The following is a 23,917-nucleotide window of genomic DNA, read 5'->3' as shown; positions in this document are numbered from 1 at the left end:
GATTTGTTTCCCAGGACAACAGTAAAGGTAGATATATTGACTGTAAGGGCCTGGATGTTTGGTGCGTCAGAAGGCAACAGCCAATGGGGAAATCACAAAAGCTCTCATTTGATGAATTTCCAGATGCAGTTCGTACTTTAACCAATAACAAAGAACCTCATTTGGCTCCTTTAGTTCTAAGCTGTGTTATCGTGACTTTCTCCACACGAACACTTTAGATTTGATTTTGAAATAAAGCAAAGGCTAATGACACGAAAAATGCATTGTCTCAAACAACTAACAAAGGACTTTGTGTCAAACAAAAATCTTACATTGAACTTAGTCATTTTACTCAGTCACGTAGAAGACTGACCCACACGAAAATATGTAAAAGAATTATATTTTCAGCTGAAAAAAACTAGCACAAATTGAACGAATAGAGTGACCGGTTGCTGGGTAAAGATTTCCCAACACATATATTATGCATGCAACAATCTCATACTATTTCGTACAAAAAGTTAATATGAATTGGGCCGAAACAAGTATGCATAAAAAATGTATGGGGCTGTACGGAAATCTTTCCGAATGTTCTTCAATCAATGCCGGCAAAGCTAAAATGCAGCTTCCAGCCCGATGAGGGTAAAAGGCGAAATGAGTTTGCCTCGCCCTGTGAGCGAGCGAACGGCTGCACAATGTGTTTAATAGGAATACATGCCTATATTGAATTAGTATAAGCTCTTAAAAGTAGGATCGTTGTTGCATGTTCTGTATTCGCGGGCATACTTATTAATTTTCGCTAAATGAAAAAGACACAGTCGACTAGAAGCTTAAATTTCAATTTAGTAGAAACAGAAAGTGTGTTAAGGGTGACTGTAACTTTCGCAAAAAAGGCATTTAAATATGCATAGCCATCCTTTAAAAAAAAAAACAAACAAACTTGAAGCAATTGGGTATTTTTCATTGCTACGGAAACCATTGTTGGTTCACTTTTGTGTTTTATTATGTTTTGTTTTGGTTTGGCAATCTTTCAGAGATTGCACCTGTCCACAACACTAAAAAACACCCAATATTTACTAAGCTTGCATGCAGTGATACTTGAACTAATTTCAGAGCTTCAAATAAGTTTCAGTTATTTTTTTTTTGCGGCCTCGAATGTACTCTGTTCTCTCTGCGTACCAAAAAAAAAAAAACTAGCTGATGTAAAACATGACCGTCTCTATGGTGAGAGCACCTCTGAAGTTTATAAACTTCATCAGTTCCATTTCGTTTGGGTGCAAACTTCAGTTTACATCTACTAACTTGACCACTTCTTGTAGCAGAGTTCTCTTCACTGCGTTCAGTACACGGCTATGAGTAGTGAACCTCGGTGAGATAATAGACAGCTTTAGATTCGAGGACGAGAACGACTAGGAGTACGAGATTTGACTTGAAGTTTTATCGCGTATTCTCAAAAAATAGATACCCCGGAAAGCTTCATTGTACTCTTGACACTAGCATCTGTATTTAAAGAGAGTTAAGCCCTCACCCGATCGCAAAATGATAAAACTTGTAACATTTGACAACTTGTTCCGTCACTAAGACATTCTACCTAAAACTCGTAGTAGGATGTCGACGGCTATCACGTTTTCTCGCCAAAGTGACGCAGGTTCACGTGCGAACAATACTCAGTACTGAGAAAATCTCGTTCTCGTACTCGTTTTTTTCTTAGAATCTAAAGGTCTCTAATCCTTTGTTTCTGCTTTGTTTTATCAATTACACTCAGTAAGACGCGTGCTGCGAGTACATGTGCCTTAAACAGCATCAGTATCTGCTTGTAGTACATTATGCTGTTATTGGTGAATGTATTGTTCGTAAAGAGTATGTTTTATTAAAAAATTCAGAACAAAAACAACAAAAATAGCAAAGGTTTGTGCAATACAGTCATGCAAATTATTTGTGGAACTGATTTACCCAATGAAGGTGTCAGACGCTACGTGCCCGCTTCAGGATATATCCTTATGCCGCTATCCAAAAAGAAACTTCACGGTTAAAAAACAACCTGTTAAAAAAAAGTGCGAGTGCGCCGGTTATTATACAGTCTCATCCGAGATTTAACCGGGTTGCGCAAATCACGCGATAACAATAGTGTTTCTTAAAGCAGGTTTATACAACCACCTGGCAGGGTAGTTTGAGCTGATTAACTTTATCAATCAATCGATTATCTCTACCAAAGCCCAAATTTTGGCTTTGCCATGCACACAGACTCTACAGTTCCAAGAAGCAAGTTCCTTGGCCTCGCGTCCAAGTTTTGTTAGTAATTCTAAGGCGAGGGCGAATCAAGCGACTTATGAAAGTTCAGTTCTCACTCATGACTACGTAATTAATTATGCATATTTTAGTAAATGCTATTTAGAAATGTTTGCTTCCATCAGTGCTCCTGAAAAGTGAACTACAAATGTGTCTCAACGAAAGCAACACGTGAAACGTGATTTCAAATAACACGTGATATCGCTTCGTCAATGACGTCACAAAACACGTTTTCCTAAACCGGGAAGGGTTGCAAACCCTAATCTTTGGTAATTTTCACTACCAAAATGTTACATAAACAGTGTAAATCGTAAATTCGCCTGGTATAATTGGAAAAGTTATTTATCCTATTAGCTTTTTAACTAATTAATAAGTCACGTTACCCTTTTCCCTTTATTTACCGATTCCTATATACAGTGGAACCCCGCCTTACGACCACCCCGTTAATACGACCACCCCGTTATTGCGACCACTTTTTCGTGGCCCGAACAAAAGCCCACTCATTTTCTTATCTGAAAACCCCGTTAATCCGACCACCCCGTTATTACGACCAACGACCACCTTTGGGAGTCCTGAGTCGTTACTTTCTTTATAAAATTACCCCGTTAATACGACCAGTCAAAATGCTTGGTTGGGCTGCTGAATGAAAACAGACACAATCTGACAAACAAGAACCCATTACTAATATTTTATTGAATGTTTTTAGGCAAAGGTGTTAGTGGTTAGCATGACATCCGGTAAATTGCTGTGTGCAGTAAAAAGGATGCATGAATAAATGATACAAAAGATCTAAAAGACTTCACTTTGCAGCATTTCGAGGCTCTCAAAGTTATTTTGCCTTCTTGTTTCTGCTGCCTTCCACTGTGGCTTTTCTCTTCAAGTCCATTTCCTTTTCTTTTCTCTCAGAACTTTGAACTTTGTAATAATTTTGAAAGCGTTGTAAGCTACGATATAGAAAACGGCTCTTCGAGACAAATCACACGCCCTTTCCTTTCATAACAAGGAACTGAAAGAAGTCAGTGTTTTTTCTCATTACTCGGTTTCTTTTACTGTTAGATTGTTCAGTTGCATTGAATTGCGGTTGTAAGGTTGTTAATTAACTGCAAAAAGGTTGATTTATAACGGATTAAAGGTATACATGTAGTAGAATGTTTTTTAAAAGCATTTTGCACCATAATTTGACCCTACTCCGTTAATACGACCAAATTTCCATGGCCCGAAGGTGGTCGTATTAACGGGGTTCCACTGTATTCGTAAAACATGTTTATCGAGGAGTTTTATTTTTTCCGAATTCCTGGCAGCACAGAAATGTCAGATAGAACTACAGTGCGTGGCATAATAAAAGCCTTGTAAAGCCGTGCTTTAGTTGAGTCACTTAAAATATGTCTAAATCTTTTAATGACTTGAATTTGATTGTGTTCCCTTGTGCAGACATTAGAAATTTGCTTGGAAAAGTTGAGTTTAAATCCTTTTCCGTAGTTCAGGGAAAAGTCCTCAGAGCTCTCCAGTTTTGTGTCTGTGAGTTTGAGAACAACCGTGACCATACAACGCGCTTCACAAAGTGGTGGTTAAATTTAATAGTAAAATGAAAGAAGAAACAAACTAAGTAATCAGAAACCTACAGAGAACACAGTTAGCGGCGGAGCTCTCACGATTCTGCGCGCGGCGGAGCACCATAGATAAGAAAAAAAGGTAACCTAAGATGCGAGAGATTTTGGTAATCACGTGACTGTCCGTTCACCCCCTATGTGTAACCTAATAGAGAGTTTTAGATCCGCGTTTACCGTGAACCTCTAAACGCGGTTTGCGGTTCGACGTTCAAACATAATTTGATTTAGATTGGCGGTGGATTAAAGAAGTGGATTCTGGTTGATTTTTCCTTTGAGAAATAGAAGAAAAATCAATGCAATAATCAATACGGTAACCTGGGTTATCTTGCAGCAAAGAGCTGTAAATTCTTACACTAGTTCCTCTTGCAATTTTACGGCCGCCATTTTGAATCAGCAGCCATGAATGGCACTTGTTTTCAAGATCCAGTAGGATTTATCAAACCAGCATTTCGCCTGAATTTGTGCCTCTGTTAATGGGTAAAGACTTGCTCCACAAGATTTTTGTATCATTACGTGGGATAAAACAAGAATTATACGCTAAAAGCTTTCAGGTAAATAAAATACGTGAAAAACCCAGGTTGAAAACGCACGTCGTAAACCTCAAACGTGACGCGAAAGAATTGTCACGTGACCTCCAGCGGTTAGAGGTTCGCGGTAAACTCGGATCTAGAACACTGTCTAATGTCAAATGTCACATTTACTGCCAGCACTATAATATAACAAAACTGTTACAGTCATTGTGGATAATGTGTATCTTTAACCATGAAGATACCGGCTTTTTTTACCGATCTTTGTCGTATAAAACTGTGCTTTAAACCAAAAAAAAAAACAGATGCTTAAAATTGGTTTTAAATTTTTATCTTGGACATGTAATGAGGAAGTTAAGAGAGAGAAGGGACAACAGGAAATACGCCTGTTTTTTAGGCTGCCTGATCCAAAGCAGAGTAGAAGGACTGTAATACACTGAAACCGAAATAAATAATTATTTAGGAGTGAGGGCTGGGATTGGCCTTCAAAGGGTTTCCCAAAGGAACTCTGACTTTAATAAAAGAACAAGTGACTATATATACAAGTAAGCAAGTGTGGAGTTCTAAAACTACTTCTTCTATTTTACAAACTGCAACATCTGTTAAAAGGTGAAACATGTCAGTAAGATGTGTTGCAGTTCGATGCAACCAAGAGCCACAATGGCTCTTGATGCAACCTAAGGAAGGGATTAGCATGCATAAAATCTTGCTTTTATGCCTCATGTCGTCACATATGAGCCAATCAATGTCGTGATCAGCGGAACGGGTGTGTCAGAGAAATTTAAACTTAAAAAACATGATAGCAATTTTTACGATATAGGCACTTGGAGCCTGACCAGAATTTGATTTATCTTGTCTGAAATGGCAGCCGCCCGCTATAAGGGGTGGGGTGTGGGGTGGATGCTGTCTTTACTGCATTCACCTCATTCTCTCTTGATTCATCATTTTCACTGACACCATAATGGCTCTTGTTTACTCCCCCAAATTTTGCATAATTATTGCTTCTAATTTCTTCGGGGTATTACAGTTGTCCTAAGAGAAATCGAAGATATTGGTTAGGTACATTTTTTTTTCCGTCTGTGGGGGAGGAGGGGGTAAACGAGGTGCATTATGGTCTCGGTAAAAAAAAGGCCGGGAAATATAACAGGCAGAGGATAAACGATTAACACTGCCCGTACACAAGTGCCCGGATGTTGCGTAGACCAAAGAAGCGTATTTAGAAAATTCTTGAAACGCCGAACAGAAGAAGATTTATAGCTGGGCGTGCCTTGAGGCAGCCCATTAATCTGAGTAATGACCATCCTCGAGATAGCCCTCCTCCTGTTCCGCGACGTATTTTCCGACGGGGGTGGGGGAGTGAAGAGGAATAATGCCGTGTTCACTATTCCGGGATTAAAACCCGTGAAAAAATAAACCCCCGAACAAGACGCAGCTTTTATACTTTTTCTCACCTATTTATTGTTTTTCGAATAAACAAGCCATTTGACCACAACTATCACATCCTTCTGAAGTTTGTTTTCTGCAAGTTGGTTTTATTGTTACCAAATTCCTACTGGAAGACTAAATGTATCAGAAGAATGAATTATGACCTTGTTCCCAGGATCTCTCTTCTTCCTATCCTCCAGGATGTCTGAGAAAGAGGATTGAGTCATAGAAAAGAAATTTCACCCTTAGGACCCTTTTATAAGACGAAAATGTGTCCCGGAACTAAAGAGGATCGCCCTCCCAGCCCAGTGAACTTTAACGAATGTTTATATGAGGAAATAGTTAACGTCTTAGCCAGTGCATGTTCTGATTATCTCCCCTTGTTCTGGCTAGGAGAGCCAAAGTGTTAAGACGGAAGGCACCAGGAAACTGAGAATTTTTTATTTTCGGTGAACAAAAACCTTATACCAAAATAATCTAAAGCATACTGCACTCTTTTACATTTTTCAAGGACTAAAGATGTAATTAGTCATCTGTAATAACAGCAAAGAAAATTTCTCATGGGAGCCTGAGAAAATAAATGTCAAATCTCACAAAATGACCTTACACATGAAATTTTCAGAATTTTACCTGTGTTTTCACAATCCTTGTGAAATTTTACATTTATTTTCTTGGGCTCCAATGAGAAATAGTCTTTGGAGTTATTACAGGCAATTAATTAAATCTACAGCCCTTGAAAAAACAATGCGATATTGTTTAAATTATTCTGATACAAGGTTTTTGTCCACTTAAAACTAAAATTACTCAATTTCCTGCTGGATTCCGTCTTAATATGGAGAAAAGATGGTGACCCTACAACCACAAAAGGGTGACGTAGCTAAGCCAGCGACCCTTCTACCCCGAACAACTTCGTTTATTTATACTCTCTCAAATAGGCCACTTCCGTCTCCCAAATACCTTCACTTTCAAAATGAGGCCACGTGCACAATCTTTCTTGTGAAAATGAGTTTTAGTTGAATGAGAATGAAAAATCATTTCAATATCAAAGGATGAGTACTTAACCTCGTTTTGATGCAGAGGCCCGGGAGAACTCGGAAATGGCCTATTTCAGAAGACTAGGATCTCTAGGGGACTAGGGAGAAGTGAAGTGACAAGGGCGCATAGCATCTTATTGAATCCCCTACATCGACAAAATAGCCACAGGGATAGCAACTACTAAACCAGAAATGCAGAGTAACATTATTTTATTGGAAAATTGTATTACAACTTTATTGTTTACAGGACGTATTTGAATATCTCAATATTGACTAACCCTCTTATTTTCAGAAACATAATTAGGTTCACTGAAGACCTTAACATGGTACAGTTTGCCTCGGGCTCACGCGAATTGTTCATTTAAATCGGAATGATTCGATTTCGTAACCAAAAAGACATTCCTGAATAACTGTAACAGATACTAGACTGACAAAACTGCCGACATTTGGCCACGTTACCACGGGTTTTCCCCGCCAGATGACGTCTAAGAAACGAGCACAGAAATTCCATACTGATGACGAGTCACTACCCAGATCTGGGTAGTGCTTCTGATTGGTTAACTCCAATTTCCCACGCGGCACGACCAATCAGAAGCACTTTCCAGATCTGGGTGGTAACGCGTCATCAGTACGGAATTTCTGCGCTCATTTCTCAGACATTTGGCGGAGAAACCAGTGGCAGTGTCGCCAAATGTCGGCTGTTTTCTCAGGCTATAACAGATACTTGACGCCTTAAACTCGTAAACAATTCACTAAGAGTAAATTAAGGAGTTTTAGATATCAGATGCTAGTTGGCACCTTGAGGTTGCGAGTAAGACTGGATAGGTGTTTTGCCGTGTTGTACTATGGGATACCCTGCATAGCAAGCGTTTCCGCGCGAGTTCGTCAACTTTCGGGCAATAACGCTATTGGAAACGCTTGCTAACTATGGGACTGTTTCTGACAACGAATTTTTTACCCAGTTTACCTTGCGATTTCTTAGTAGCCAATAAAAAGCGACAGCGTCCTAAACACAGCCCTATAGTGGATTAAAGAATAACATGCTAACTTTTTAGCATGAAAAGGAAAAAAGAGAAAAGACGTTTTTATCAAAACAAGGTCAACCTCAGCCTCACGTTCACTCAAGGGATTGGGTACCAAGCTCCTAACTGTTGAATGGTCTATCGTGAAAGTTTTCAAGATTTTCTTAACATCAAGAAAGTTTAAATAGGACAGCAACATTAAGAAAGTTACACAAGGCAAGAGAACACTGAATTTTCTTATAGGTTATAAACATTGTATCGTATTTGATTAACTACCCCGGGTTAACCCGTACCATGAACTGGGCATACGGAGAGGCTCCACCCCAAATGGGTCTCAGGTTTTTGAAAAAAAGAAAAAACACTGCACTTACAACAGCCAAAAGGGATGCAGTGTTCTGAAATAAGTATACGAAAGGGGTACCGTTTGTCGATGGAAAGTATAGTGTATATATACGTGAGGGGTTCTTTATTTTATTAAGAAATGGGATATAAAAGAATATGGAGTTGGACCTCAGGGCGGAACCTCCCCTTATTAAACTTTCTTGATTGCGGATATCAACACGTCGTTCTCTTAAACTTTGATGTCGCCGATTCGTGCCCCGAGCTTGTTGTAAGCACATCACAAGCGAGAAACTTAATCTGAGGCCAACTTTGGCTGGCTTGCAACCAAACATAAGCCGCGGATAGGCTAAAGCACCAATTCGAACGTAGACTTACGGTATGCACCAAGGGCGTACTAGCAAATAAATTGCATTGAGTTTTTTTTCGTGTTATGAAAAATGGACAATCTTCGATATATTAAATGCACATTTCGCTATTGCGGGAATACAACAAAAGAAATCACTCTGAGTTTCTGTGAATGCATTTCTTTCTTTCATTCTCCTAAGCCACTTGGCGCAGCACGAATTTAAGCATAACGAAAATAGTCTATTAGAATCCTTTATACTCAAATGGCGCATAAAAATGGCGGTAATATACACTTCAATACAAGGCAAAATGAATAAGAGAGAATAAAAGATTGTTTTATTTCGGAATAAATGACAGATATTCAAAGCTTCGAGATTAACACTTCCATTCCTGCAAACAGCAACTAAGCTGGCTGCGGTGTTGGTGGCAAGCATCCCTCTCCGTGATCATCAGTAAGCCCCAATTGGCAAGGCACGAAACCAGTGCCTAGTGCTGAGGAATTCAAGGTCCTAAAAAAAATCAAGAGTAGTTTTACGGCAAGCTTTACAGTGGAAAATTGTAAAATCCAAAGCATAACGCGTGAGGAAAACGCTAGGGAGGAAGGGAGAGGTGGGGGAGCTGTGGCTTTTGCGTTTACTAAATGGACACCTTTCTTGCGAGACTTCGAGACTTTAAAGGATAATTTCGTTCGATGCTCAATTAACTTTCAGCGTCAACGTTAAGCCTGGTTTCCATATGATCGTCTGGATCGGCCCAGTCGTTTCAAAAAATTTCGAAGACGATCCGGACGACTGGGACGATTGGTGGTTTCCATGTGATTATCTCGATCGCCTCAACGACAGGAGACGCCGGGTCGTCAGCGATGTCTCCGGGTCCGAAAATAGAACTTTTGCGTGTGTTTCGCAAACAAGCCATCAACATAATGATGGATTTTAATCGGAGAGCGAACCTCGTGCCTTACTGTTTACGGAGGGGCGCGTATGGGTTTGCGGTGATGCGGTTTTGCGGTAATTTTTATTTTAACTCGCGGTATTGCGGTTTCAAAACACTAAGCGGTTTGCGGTTATTACAACCTTTTAGTCGCGGTTTTCGGTGAAAAAAAAGTGTCTGCGGTGATAACACTCTTTAGAACGGTCGGCATCCGGTTGTTTTGCAAGCATGTTTTGTTTTACAACGCATCAGGGTTCATTATATCAGCTTATAATTTAACTCTGTGGTTTGCAATTACGGCCTTTTCCAGTTAATACTTAATGCGATTAACCGTTTTGGCCAATGATGTGTCGACTTCGTGAAATTCCATGCCGGATACTAGCTCGTTCAGCTGTACAGCCTCGTGTTCTCGTTGTTTTGATTCAATGCGCGACAATGGCAACTGAGGTCGTCGAGGTCGCAACTGGAAGCGAAGAGGACGTAATAATTAATTGCGCGGTAATCTTCTATGAAGAAGGAAAGGAAGGGGAGAATTTCAGAAGAGCTGTACGTTTTAACAATCGTCTTCTCCACTGAACATGAACTCTTTACGAGACAAGAAGGTCACAATTCCAGAAGAAACATTTATTCCGCGTTCCACAACTAGCACAGGGTCGTCCAAAGTAATCAGTCACCCAATGTAAGACGTACAGGATCAGTGACAGAGTTTTTCAAAGTCAAGGGAGATATCAATACTCGTTCAAGTACATGACCAGCATACTTGGCATTTGGTTAGTAGTAACTTGTGGAGTATAATTGTGTAGTACAATATATCGTTAGCGTTATGATGGTATGTTTAATACTAACGCACAATGTTATCAGAATATATCACAAGTCTTGCTGACGTCATCTTTCATATTGTGGCCTATATGTACGCGCTGTTTCGGTTTTCGGGAAAAAATCCGATGCGGTTTGCGGTTGTTTGGCGTATTTCTGTGCGGTCATTGTTTCAAAGAAAGTTTTTTTTTTTTTTCAACAAGAGTGCCTTTCCATCAGCTCTTTTACCTGATTCTATGGCTGAAGGAAGGGAGAAAAAAGAAATTTGAATATCGATTTACAGGTAAAGAAACCAAGTGCTTTTGTGACAAATTTATGTTTCTTATTGATTCCCTAAGGAGACGAAATGACATGGGGCCTGAATCACTTAGACTTAGGGACGTACAAAAGTACGGAAGTCCAAAAATATATTAGCGCAAGGGAAAATTAAATGAAAAAATTCATGCACGGCAATTAAACCTAAAAAATATTCATGCCATGTCCTAAAAAAAATTCATACAAGGAATTTGATAACGAAAAAAAATTCCTGCGGCTCGCTTATGTCAGTTGCTTTTGCTGCCCTGCAATTACGTGATGCAGCATCAAAATTCAGTAGAGTTGAAACTAATGCAGCAATTTGTCAAGAACTTAAGGTTCACTGCCAATTATTCTTTAACACTTGTTCCCTTCTTATGAAGTCAGTTGACTCTACAGTGCGGACTGTGAGATATGCAATTCCATTCCACAATGCAGCATTGTTTCGAGAATTTGGATTTGGCCTTGGCATTAACACTATGCAAGGCCGCGAGGCCAAGCATGTAACTCTGTCATCATTTGCACGTCATGCAACACTCTCAACTCGGTGGAGCTTAGTCATGCGCCATGAGTACATCAGCTCTATCTGGCTTAGGAAAATTGACCCGTTTCATTTTCGGTATGCCAAGTGTAAGGATAAGTACGTACCAAAAGAAGCTCATCTCCCTGAGTTTTGTTATTGTGGTTTTAAACTAGATGAAAATAAAGCCAAATGTTTTTACTGTTCCTCAAGCCTTTATGAGGCTGTTTCTAGATCTGCAGAGAAAGGAGAACTTGATGATGAAACCTGCAACATGCTTAGTGTATCTTCATAGACTTCATGAAACTGTTGCTTCTTACATTGCAAATGCAGAAGATAAAAATATAGCAACTAAAATTGACAATTGTTACAACTTTCATGGGCAGCTGTCAAACATCATCTTTCCCAAACAACAATGCTACAAATACTAATTGACTCAGATCGAAAAATTGTTGGATTTTTTAATTACTGAACGCAACATACAATGTTATTAGAGTGCTGGAACCTAATGTATTTCGTTTTCTTGTAGCTTTTTTAACAACTGTTATAAACATTCCTATTACAACTGTAACTTTTCAAACCAGTCCGTTGAATTAACTTGAAAGTATTTATACGGATTGTTACAATAAAGTTTATTATCATGACCTAGTTTGTTTATTTACAGTTACAGACTGCTTCTTATTTGTTTGTAGGGAGGGCTGGTAAATGGGGAAATCAAACTGAAAACTTTTTCTGCACCAAAATAGTTATGCCATAACTAAGATACAAAGTAAACATTTCTAGTTTCTTAGAGTACTTCACCTTTACTGGCCTGGATGTATCCACCAACTGACGTCGAAACTTGTTGCTCCAAGACAATATGAGATTCTTAAAATGATTCTCCTCTGTTATAACTAATTCCTTCACCTCCTTTCATATATGTTTATTGTTACTGTAAATACTATTATGCTACATATTATTATACAAAAAAAAAAAAAAAAAAAAGGTTCTGGGTATGTATATATACATTAAATTACTACTTAATTACCGTGTGGTCACAAGCGTACAACATTGTTACATTTACAGCTGTATTGTCAATTAACTGTAGTATTGAACCATTTTCCTTTGTAGCATTTTCCTAGTACAAAACAAATTCCTCAATTTAGTATTCACTCTCTTGGGAATAAAAAAAGTAACTGGCAGAGGCAAGCCCCCTTTTGCCTTCGTTAGAATTCTCTCTACAGATGTAGACACATAACCAACCTTATCATAAGTCATAGGATAAACAAATAAGCCATTTAAATTCTTTCTCAATCTTTCTGATTCCAAACATTGCAACCCCTCTTTATAATTAATCAGGTTCCTTCGCAAAAATCCCTTAATGTAACCAACCCTTAACAAGCGCTGATAAAACAATCTTAAGGTAAAGTCATAATCCTCCGCGCACGAAGAATTCCTAATATAACGCATACACTCTGTCCTTAATAAACCCTTAAATACATGCGTAGGGTGATTAGATTTAGGATTCAAATAAGCAAATTTATGAAACTTCTTAAAAAATGTCCAATAGTGTATAGACCCAGAAGACAAAGTAATATCATCCAAAGTCAACACTAAATCTAAAAACTGACAAGTAACGTAATTTAAAACAATATTAATAACGAGATTACTTGATAAAAAAAAATAATATTCCTTAACTCAGATAAAATGCTTGCACTATCCCTAATAGAAAACAAAATAATCCCATCATCAGCATACCTCTTCAAAAAGATTACCTTTTTAGTGTCACACACTAAAGAGTATTTATACTCAGAATATAACAAAACTAAATCACTGATTTCTTTGCTAAAATAGCAACCCATACTAACCCCCTTCACCTGTTTATGTAAACAATTTCCCAAATTAAAATAATTCCAAGTGTTGCAAAATGAGTATAAATCTAATACAAAATCCACTTCTGCTTTCTCAATTCCTAGAATTAAAGCCAGTTCTTTCAATGTAGCACTAGCATCTTTAAAGAGTATATTTTTATATAAATCCTTGAAATCAAAAGTTAAGAAGGTACACCCATCCAACGAACTAAAACTAGGCCTCTTTACTACACCCACTAATTCATAGCTATTCCCTAAAATGGAATAAGGTAAAGAATTGTTTACCAAATTAATCCTTAAATCTGCCCATAATAGACCTTAACTTCCTCTGCAAAAATTTAGATGCCTCAATAGTACACCACCCATACCCGGTAATTATGGGCCTACCTGTTAACAGGTTTTCATAATCAATACAAGCCCTTTCTTTCAATCTATGTACCTTAGGGGATAAATTCAGGCTAGGTAAAATGTAATCCTCTATAACATTACCCAAGTTAAAACTTTTATATTCGTTGGTAGATAACACCCCTATATGTTTCTTTAAAATAGCCTGTAAAGATAACCGACAAGAGTGTTTAATATTGTCTACATCCCCCATGCTTCCTACCCTTTGATAAAAACCAGACTTTAAATGCCTATCATATTCCTGGTTATACCAAGTAGAAGTATTAAGACACCAACCCAAATTTTTATCGCTTTCCCGTAAAATGTAAGCATTATCCTGACTCAAATCTTCTAATAGTTTTAACCCACTTTTTATACTGCTCATCCTCCTAACCTGTAGAGATACATTGCTTCTAACAGACTTGATACTATAAAAATCAGCTAATTTTAAAGCCTTATTAATAAACCTTCTCTCTAAATAGCCTACCCTAGGATGAAAAAAGTAGCGCATAATTTCTTTCCTAACATTCACCCTACTACCTCCCCCTCTCATTCTCCTGCCTTTCACCTTTAAACCAGCTAAGTATTCAACATAACTTAATACAGCCAGTTCAGTCTGACGTTTCACTATGCGGTGCTTCCTCTTATCGTCTAATATCGTTTTGTCCTTCAAAACAAATCCACCACCATTGTTCAGAATCTGCTTCTCATCTCTAGATACAACTCTAGTTGTGAAATTATGCAAATTCTCTCTATCCCGCTGCCTTTCTTTTTCATATGCAAGATGTTCATCCTTCACTCTATCTTCATAAATTAGAACCTGCAAGTCATTTGATACTAGAGCGTCCCTTTCCTTTACAAGGTTTAAATAACAACTCAAGGTGAGTTTCAATTCTCCAACTATCACATGACCTTCTCTAATGTGCCTTCTCTCCTTTTGTTTAGTGAAATAGTCTCTCCCTCTCTTATTTTTCCACTGTAATAATTCAGAGGTAATTAGTTTCGTCCTGCTTGAAACAATGTCATCCACAGATTTCTTTAGGGTAGCTATCTCCAACTCTATATCTTTCTCTTTCTCTGTAAAATCCTGTCTTGTTTTTTCGTCTTTACATGTCACCACACCGCTAACAGATATATATTCAACATCTACTTCCTTCCTCAATTTGTACAGCTCAACGCTACACCTAGCTAATCTACCATATAGTTTGTCAATTCTTTGTAAATCAGTCCTCAAGCAAGAAGTAATAAAACGAGATTTGATAACCTTTTCATGCCAGACTTGTAAATTGTCATTCTGTTATCTTAGCATCCTCTGCAACTTTTACATACGTAAATTTCAATAACGGACAAACTTACAAACAAACTTAACGTCTGCTCGCGCACAGGAGTATTTTAAAGTATACAAATATTCAGTCGCTTAGCATTTTTTAGCACGCGACACGTACTGGAGCGAGATGCAACTTTTTGAATTTTTAAAAAAACTTGGCGTAATCAATGCAATCGCGTAACCCACAGTGATTCCTCAGACCATCAAAACTCCCATATACAAGCCTCACGTACACCAGACAGCAGAAGAAAGGTAAGCCTCCATAACACGTAACCTTCTGTGTTTACGCTAAGACTAAATTTGTAAATAATGTAAAGAACTAGACCAAATTTTACTCACCCTCTCCCGCTATAGACCAACGACATGGACACTCCAAACTGCCCAAAGGCCAAACAGCCCAAAATCCAGGTATGAGATTTTTAGATATAGCAAGGAGCATCTTTAAGTAACAAAAGACACGTAGGGCTCAGCCAAATGGTACCATAATTGCGTCGAAACGTGTGGAAACAGGTTTTCACCGAATCCTGCCCCATTCCCCTACGGCATATTCTCTTCCCTCCCCTCCCTAACCTGTTTTCTTGATTGCCTTCTGAGCTCCTGATGAGACAAGGCTTTCAACATTTTGTTGAACTAAGATGCTTTTTGTTTAAAAGGATGAGCTCATCGTATCACATTATCGTGCAGTCCTGTGAAATAAGCTAACAAATAATAGAAAAGCTATATGGGTGGGTTAATCGCTTTTGCAGCTGTCCCCAGAGGAGGAGATTGAGGTCCACAGTTGCCTGGCTGCAATAGAAATAGAAGAGAGGAAAAAAAGAATTCGAAAAGAAGGAAAAGGAGCTGAAGGAAAAGGAGGAAAAATTGATACAAAAAGCCAAAGAAATTAGGAATGCCACCGTAGAAGCCAAGCGGGTGGCTGCCCAACTACAGCTAATGTCGGGGCAGCTAGGCCGCTTGGCCAGCCACATTTTGGCAGAAACCAAGAAATAGAAAAATATAAAAGGAAATTCAAACAACAGCATGACCTTTGGTAAAATTTATTGTACAAAACGAGTTTTCCAATACAAATTGTGTTTATTTGTAAAATAATGGTATACGAGGTCCTTAATAGTTGTGTCCTAAGACGAACCTGTACTGAATATGTAGCAAAAAAACATATTTCTCGCATCCTGAAGAATCTTTTTCTTTTTCACCGTATCCACACCTATGCCTCCATCCACCGCTTTCCTAGATTACACCACTATCCTTGTGAAATCTATCACCCATACTGGTTCTGTACAGGCTTCCAATTGATAGGCACCCCCTCCACCTTACACAGCAAACATTCTTCACCACCAGGCACTAGCTTCAGTCCTCACCATCCACAGAGCCTTCTCGCTCTAGGAAGCACTTCATTTTGAAACCTGGCCGATAAAATTAAATTAAAAAGAGATTTATAGATATACAAAAATCCAGGTATAGAAAATAAATAAATATAGACAATATAACCCTGAATTACATGGTAACATCTATATAACCCCGAATTACACGTTAACATCTCTATAAATGTAGACATTGTTATCACTATAATCCCATATCGAGTATTCAACATCTCTTAGACCTAATAATATAATGTTTTCCACACCAACTCCCTAAACTACACCATAAACTACAGCACAAACTAATCCCGCCCCCCTCCCCCACTAGCAAAAAAATACACACCCCCTTTTTTTTACAACTTTAAAACTTCACGTGCATTAACAAAATAATTTAAATACAAATTTCCCTTCTGGAGTCAATAACTAAATAATAACCCGAAACTAGATGCGAACCTATCAACCTATATACAAACGTCTATTCTTGGACCAATAACCAATAACTAAATAAGAATTTGTTAATCTATCTGCAAAAAGCCATCTGCAATAAACCATAGCAATGACTGAGCGTTGTAGAATATAATTTATCAGTATAGACAGTGAAGCAAGGAGGCACTGGGTTTTAGTAATGCTTGTGTCATTTTCTGAACTCATGTAGTTGTTTTTGAACTTTGTTGTCGTTCTTGAACTAAAGTGTCTTTATTGAACTACAAAAACGGGTACTTTTTGACACTTGTCGCCAGCCAAAGGCAATAACAGCCGACTTCAATGTATAAAACAGCTCCAGTGGAAGGTTTTTTTAAAGTTTTATTTCCCAGGGATGCTGAAGTGACGGAGAACGTTTCATCAACCTGCAAATACTTTTATTTCACCTGTAAACGTCTCTAGCTAACATTCTCGATGGCTGCGCCAAATAGTATTTGTAGCGTTGTTGTTCGGGAAACCTGTGATGTTTGACGACGGCTCTTGAAAGTTGTAAAACTTCATTGCCAATGTCGGTCGCTAGATTTTTATCTTCCACATTTGCAATGTAAGAAGCAACAGTTTCGTGAACTCTCACGATAAGTTCCGCCATCTTAGAAGAAAACAATATTTTTTCGTGAAATGCCGCTGAATAAAGTTATCACTGCGGGCGGACTAATGTGCCGATTTCATTCCCACGCTAGCCCGGCATGACCATCGATAAAATTTACCACTTACCTAATGTTCTCGCGGAAGTTATCACGAATTAGTTGATTTTGGGAGGCATTAAAATTAAGGCATACTTTATTATTATTAATATTATTATAATAGTATTATTATTATTATTAAATTCTCGTTGTCCAAAAGCACGGCAATACACTGGGTGAAAACCATGACAGCTATCCAAAAGAGACGAGAGAGAGGATTAAAAAGGAAAATGAAGATCTGCACCTGCTTAAAAAAGAGATCAATAGTTCAAGTAATGTGCATTCTTCTCACCTTTCTTCTGGATCAACATGTAACTGCAGTGAAGAATCGTCTGTACTGAAGAAACAAGCATTTGAGTTGGAGAAGTCCAGTAATCCTCGTTTTGTTATTTCATTTGACGATTTGGATATTCAGTTGCAAAGGAAAATAGGTCAATGGAATCACAAAACCGGGATTACCACTGGGTAAATCACCAGATGATTGAGAACCGTGTGTCTGGGGCTCATCTCAAATCGAAAGGACCGCAGGCAAACCTCGAGGAAGTTTCAAACCTCAAATTTCCTCCTACTCTCGATGACCAACAGCGACAACGATCCAACCATATTATACTCTCACATCACGGATCCTGGTTGACTACTTTGATGTTTTGGCTCCTCTGAAGGATGCATGCATCCTTCATATCCCCAACAAATACACAAATGAAATGGCTCAGAAGTCTAAGAAGGTATTTTTTTTTAATGTGTAAAAGTATTATCTAGTACGCCTTAATAACGTGACTACTGACCTATACCATGAACATTAACATCTATTTATGGCCAGGTGACCGTTATATACAGGGTGGCCGCTTTATAAAGGTACAGAAAATATAAGGCCAAATTAAATTTTGGGGAATTTGTTCTGTGTCCGTAATACACAGGGTGAAAGCTACATACAGGGCCCTTATACACAGGTTTGACTGTATATTAGAAAGCATGCATTCTTTTGCTTTCCTTACAATTATGTACTAGATGAACACCCCACAACACTAGGGGAGAATAACTTTGGCTAAAAGTAGGATTAGTTTATAATCATCAATTTTTCAGAAATTACGTCCAAGAAAAAAATATGTAAATTAAATTTATACATGAATGAATGAATAGGTAATAAATATTACTGTTAGATAACAGGTTTGGGATTCTTTCATAAGGGCTTGATGGTTGATATGTGGCCGCAGGTACTCAAAATATTATTGTTTTAGTAACTACACCATTCTGTTTGTGATGTGGTTTGTTTACTGCCCTAGTAAGGTTTTCAAGTCTTAAAATAACAACATGAAGTTTTAATTATCTTTGAAAGCTCAATGATGTTTACTTTTCAGGTTCCACTTGGCATCATGTTCAAAAATGAGAATAACAATGAGGACATGGTGTCCATCATGCAGCAATTTTTTTCCTACCTTCCAAAAACTGGTGATGGTGGTGTTGATGGTCAGCTATTCTCCGGTGACCAACTAACAGTCGAAAGGGCAGTTAATGTCATTTCCTCTGTGGCAAATGGTCTTACTCCACAGGATCGTTTGGAAGGCATTAACCTTCAGTTGGGTGACTGGCAAGCAGCCGTGAAAGTTCTCAGTGTAAGTACCACAAATATTAATAGCTAGTTAGGGCAATAAATTATTAGCTTAAATTAACTTTGTCAAATGAGTGTCTTTTTTTAGGCAAGTTTATTCTGACTGGGGTTCCTACCTCCCCAGATTGTTTTAACTCAGGCATTAAAAGATGAGAAGATTCTTAATAGCAGTGATAATAATGAAAGGCATTCTGATCTTTGCTATATTAACTTATAAATTATTATTGGAATTTCCCCCTATCTTTACCTGACACCTATCAAACCAACAAGTGCTCATCACAAATTATTTTTTTCAACAGCTAATATACTCCAGACTCTTCAGTGGCAAGTCAGATTCCGATCTCTGCACCCTTTTCTCAGACCGCACACTTCTCAACAGGAGGAACGTAACAGGTGATCCTCATTCTTCTTACCGAGCAAACAGGGACTTTCTCCATAACATTTTCCATTCACGACTGATCACAGCTGCAATGACAGTGTTGGGATTTGCTGACAAATCAAGTGCCCCAGCACACTACCCTCTACTAAAAGACATGGAGAAAATGAGAAAAGCCGAGAAAATTGAGTTCCTCCATACAATCTCTGAAAAGGTGGTTGATTCTTTCATTTTCCAGTCGGGTGAAGAATTGCAAAAACTAGTGGATGGAGTTTTGACTGAAGAGGAGAAAGATATTTTGCAGCAGCAAGAACTTACCGCCGAGGGTAGATTTCCCTGCAGATTCCCAGGATGCAACAAGTCCTTCAAGTACAATGGCAAAACAAGAGGCAACCATGAACTGTCCCATGATCCACCTGTTCAGTTTGATGATTCTTTGTTACTGACCCAATCTTCACCTGGACGACAGCCCCTCCAGAAGAGACCAAAGCAGGTGATGATGTGTCCAACTATAACTGTGCACTTCGGACAGATTGCTTTTTATTTTTCAATTTTCTTGATGTAATTAAAGAAGGGGATGGTGCACAGATTATGCGGCAATACAAGTACATCACGCTATATTGTAAGGCCGATGGATCACACAGCACAAAGTATGCACTAGAATGTTTGTATCCGTTTTTCCTAGTGCGTGGACTGTTATCGCAAAGAGACAGTGAGCGGTTTGTTTGGAACCGCTCTGTCAACAACAGTGGTAAAAAAGGTGCTAATATCCCACTTGATGAAGACACAGAACATGACAACAATGCCATAAAGCAAGGCATTACAAAACTTGGGCCTAAAGCCCCGTGCAAACGGACGCAACAATGTGGCCAACAACTCCCAACATTGTTGGATGTTACTCGTTGCGTCCGTTTGCACACCCTGTTGCATGTTGTTGAATGTTGTTGCGCAAAGTTTGAAACCGGTCAAACTTTTTAGCCAACAACTCCCAACATTTCTTTTGTTCTGTGATCGCCGAAGCGTAGCGCAACGATGTTGGATCCATTTGCACAGCTCTTCCAACATTGTTGGGGCCGCGCACGTTTATGGTTTACAAAGACTTATGGGTTGTATCCTTCCCACGATGCACTGCAGGTCCTAACATTGTTGGGAGTTGTTGCACCCGTTTGCACACCACTGCCAACACACATGCAACAACTCCCAACATTGTTGGTGCAACAATGTTGGCAGTTGTTGCATCCGTATGCACGCAGCCTAATGACACTAAGAATGCTGTTTAGAGAATATCTTATGCACGAGGTCCAACAGCATTAATACTGGGAAACCTTGACGATAGCATCAAACGGCAGTTGCCATCAGGCAAACATCCCCATGGAAGTCTAGAAAGGGATTTAAATGAGCTCATCAAAAGAGCATTTGAATTCAAAATATTCAGTGAAGTCGAGGCATGCAGCTACAAAATATTCAACGGCTTCCAGAGAGACAGACTTGCCAATTTGGATGTGTCGAGCTTGCACCAATGGATAAAAAAGCACAAGAAAAACATCACTTGGGGAATTAGGGCAAGATGAACATTAACTTACCTTAAATTTGACAAGAAACATTTTGTACTTCAACTGATTTTAGTTAATAAGTACAAAGAAAAGAGCCATTTTTTTGTATTTTTTAGCTTAAGGACAGGTTACATTTTTGATTGCCTGACCTCTTTTAAAGAAGGCAAGAATCCATACTCTCAATTTTTTGTCACTTTTGAACTCAAGATGGTTGATTTTTGGCAGCACCTTTGTCTCAGGGCTTCCTTCCTCCTTTTTACAACAAAACACCATAATCCTTAGGGGAAAAAAAAATGAAACAACGCATAAGTACTCAAGTCTCATTTTCTCCTTCGGGGATAGCCACAAGCTCTTCCTAATTATTGTTAATGACGATGTTTTTGTTAGGTTTGTACAATAGAATTTAAATTGTTGAACCCTCAGTTCGTTTACCCTTCTGATAGGATAAAAAATGACATTTTTTTCCAAGGCTGTTCCAAAAATGAGTTTAAATGGTTTTGTCTTGTTGCTAAAAAGTTGGTCACAGAGGGATGAGATTTTAATTTAATGTCCCTCATAACACAGAAAGACTGTAGTTGTCAGGGCTGTCACTAAGCGCCAGGTATTTCCCCTGTTACTATGAGCATGACCGTCGGCTATTTTTTGCAGGACACAAAAGGAGAATGAGACCAAAAGAACTCCCTGGCTGTTCAGTCCCCCACCTAATGACTGCATACACCTGGAAACTTGAAACCTTAGTGACAGCTTTGAGTGGGATATTTGTGATGATGGTCTGCAAAAATGACAGTTCAGTTTTCAAACTATATTTTACCATTAATTAAAATTGCAATTGGGCACTGATTGAATTAATAACCAAGGTAAAATAGTATATGATAACACACTTGAAATAAGCAATGGTGTTGTTAAGATTTTGATTTAATGTCTCTCACAACACAGATGATACGTTATGATGATATGTACACAGTTTAGACACCTTTTTCAAACTATATTTTACCAGTAATTAACCTTGCAATTGGGCACTGACTGAATAACTAAGGTAAATAATAATATCTTATAACACTTGAAATTATCATAGGCAATGGCATTTTTATTTAGGTGGACATTGTTTATTAGTTTTATCTCAAATATCGAACCTTTATACCTCGTAAAATTCAATTTAAAAAATATCAATTTATAATAACACTTTTTGATCCAAGGGAAAGTTGTTAAACAAAAAATTGAAGACGTTACATTTGAATGGCCACATGACATATAGTTCCACATTTTGTTTCATTTGAACAGTTACCTATTATTGTGTGGCCACTGTAATGCCATTTCTTTAGCTTTATTTTTTATGGTACCTCTTACAGTATTCTTCTGAATTTACTTACTTCTCTCCTTTGAAAGCAAAATATATAATATTTTCCAGCACTTAATTCACCTTTGTCTCATATTCATTACATCAACATGAGCTAGAATGATCCATGGTACACAATGTTCAGTCACAGTTTATTTATACGAGATCATCCAAATTCATGGCCTCAACAGTTGCTAGCACAGCTAAAGGAAGTTCAGTTTCTTGGGAATTACAAACAGGTTCTTGCTCTAATAAAGAATCTTCTATTTGGGAAAGAGACAAATTGTCTAGAATCATGTCAAATAAGTCATCATCTTGGAGAAATTCATTCCACTCATCAAGAAGCTCATCGTCAAAATCATACTCATTCTCCTCTTAAGGAGAAGGCTCAGATACCTGCTTCCCAGTAGCCACATCATTAAAAACGTTGCTGATAACTTTCAGAATCTCCCGTGCATGACACATCCCATATCCCCACAAATCCATAAACATCTGGTAAACTGAAAATTACATCCAAATTGTCCAAAACGTGAGTGATTTGGTGGTCGGTGAAGCCTAGCATAAATTTTAAATTTGAGAGTGTCCTCACATCACCATGAGCTGTTGAGTTCAACAGTTTGATAAGAATGGTCTTGTAGTATTGAATCAGGAGACCCTCAACAGCATCCACCTGCTCTGCATCCACCTGCCTTTTCTTAATAATTATTGATGCACCATTGTTTTCTTTCTCTTGAGAACTAGGATAAGATGCAAAAGCTCCACAATCAGGCAAACCACATTTGCAATCTGCAGTACAGTTATCGCAGAAAAGATGGGGGACTTCGTGGTGCCAAGTAGTACAGTTAAAGTGTTGAGCAATTGCAAGCTTCTGGTAAGCATTAAGCTCGGAAATTTTGAACTTTGACGACGCTTTGCGAAAAGCTTCTTCAAGCGCCGCCATTTGTCTTGTGTTGCTTGTGATACTTTTCCACATGAGGATCGCGATAAAAAACGATATCTGATTTGACGAGTCTCAAACAATGAGTCTGGCATGAAAAGGTTCCTAAAAATGGAACCCGAGCTGTGATTGGCCAATTCGGAGAAAGGAATGTAGTTCGGATGTCAGCAGCCGTTCTTTTGGGGGAGCGTTGCGTGACATCCAAAAAATGGCTGCGAGGGAGACTAGCCGACTCGCGGTAGCAATATTCTCGATCTAGTGATAACAAGTGCCTCAAAACACACCCGAGTGACCGAGGTGTTGTCACCTGATAAAGCCGGTGTTTTTACGGATCATTGTGTAGTCCTGTTTGAGTACAATTCTTTTCTTAATGCGTCCTCACAGCCGCGCAAATTTGTCTACCACTACGCAAATGGCGATTTTCAAGCTTTACGTGAAGCTCTCTCGGCAATCAATCTTTCTTCTATTTGTGGCCATAGCAATATAAAAGTAGTATAGGAAATGCTGCCATCTCACTCACCTCACTTTTTTTCTACCTCATCTCACAACGTCGCTCTCTTGTTCACTCATTTCGCAAAACTCATTCGTTTCGCTCACTCATTTCACTCAACTCACTCGCATTGCTCCATTCGTTCACAAGAATCGCTTCCATTGCTCGAAGATGTAGAAAAAAAATGAGGTGAGTGAGATGTCAGCATTTCCTATACTACACTATACTACACTACTCTATGATTAGATAATAATTTTAGAAGCAGAAAATATAAAATTGAATTAAAGAAATAATATAAACTTATTATAAGAAGCCATGTCAAATCAGTTAGATAAACAATTACAGAATATGTCTTTCGATAAAATAAAACAAATGGTAAAACAAGAAAAGGAAGGACTTAG

At 38.4% G+C, this 23,917-nt stretch overlaps 1 protein-coding gene and 1 pseudogene across 1 annotated transcript in view; both read left to right on the top strand.

Moving 5' to 3' along the window:
- Positions 1-15,054: 15,054 nt before the first annotated feature.
- LOC140932247 (uncharacterized) lies at positions 15,055-20,842 on the top strand (annotated as a pseudogene).
- A 2,858-nt stretch (positions 20,843-23,700) lies between these two features.
- The window catches only part of LOC140932246 (zinc finger MYM-type protein 1-like), a 3,733-nt gene continuing 3,516 nt past the window's right edge, over positions 23,701-23,917 (top strand). Inside the window, exon 1 of the mRNA XM_073381872.1 lies at positions 23,701-23,705. Coding sequence (XP_073237973.1) covers positions 23,701-23,705 — 5 coding nt within the window. The remainder of the gene's footprint in view (positions 23,706-23,917) is intronic.

Source organism: Porites lutea, chromosome 3 (assembly GCF_958299795.1).
Source record: "Porites lutea chromosome 3, jaPorLute2.1, whole genome shotgun sequence".
Taxonomy (NCBI): Eukaryota; Metazoa; Cnidaria; class Anthozoa; order Scleractinia; family Poritidae; genus Porites; species Porites lutea.
This window is presented reverse-complemented; position numbering and strand designations above follow the sequence as displayed.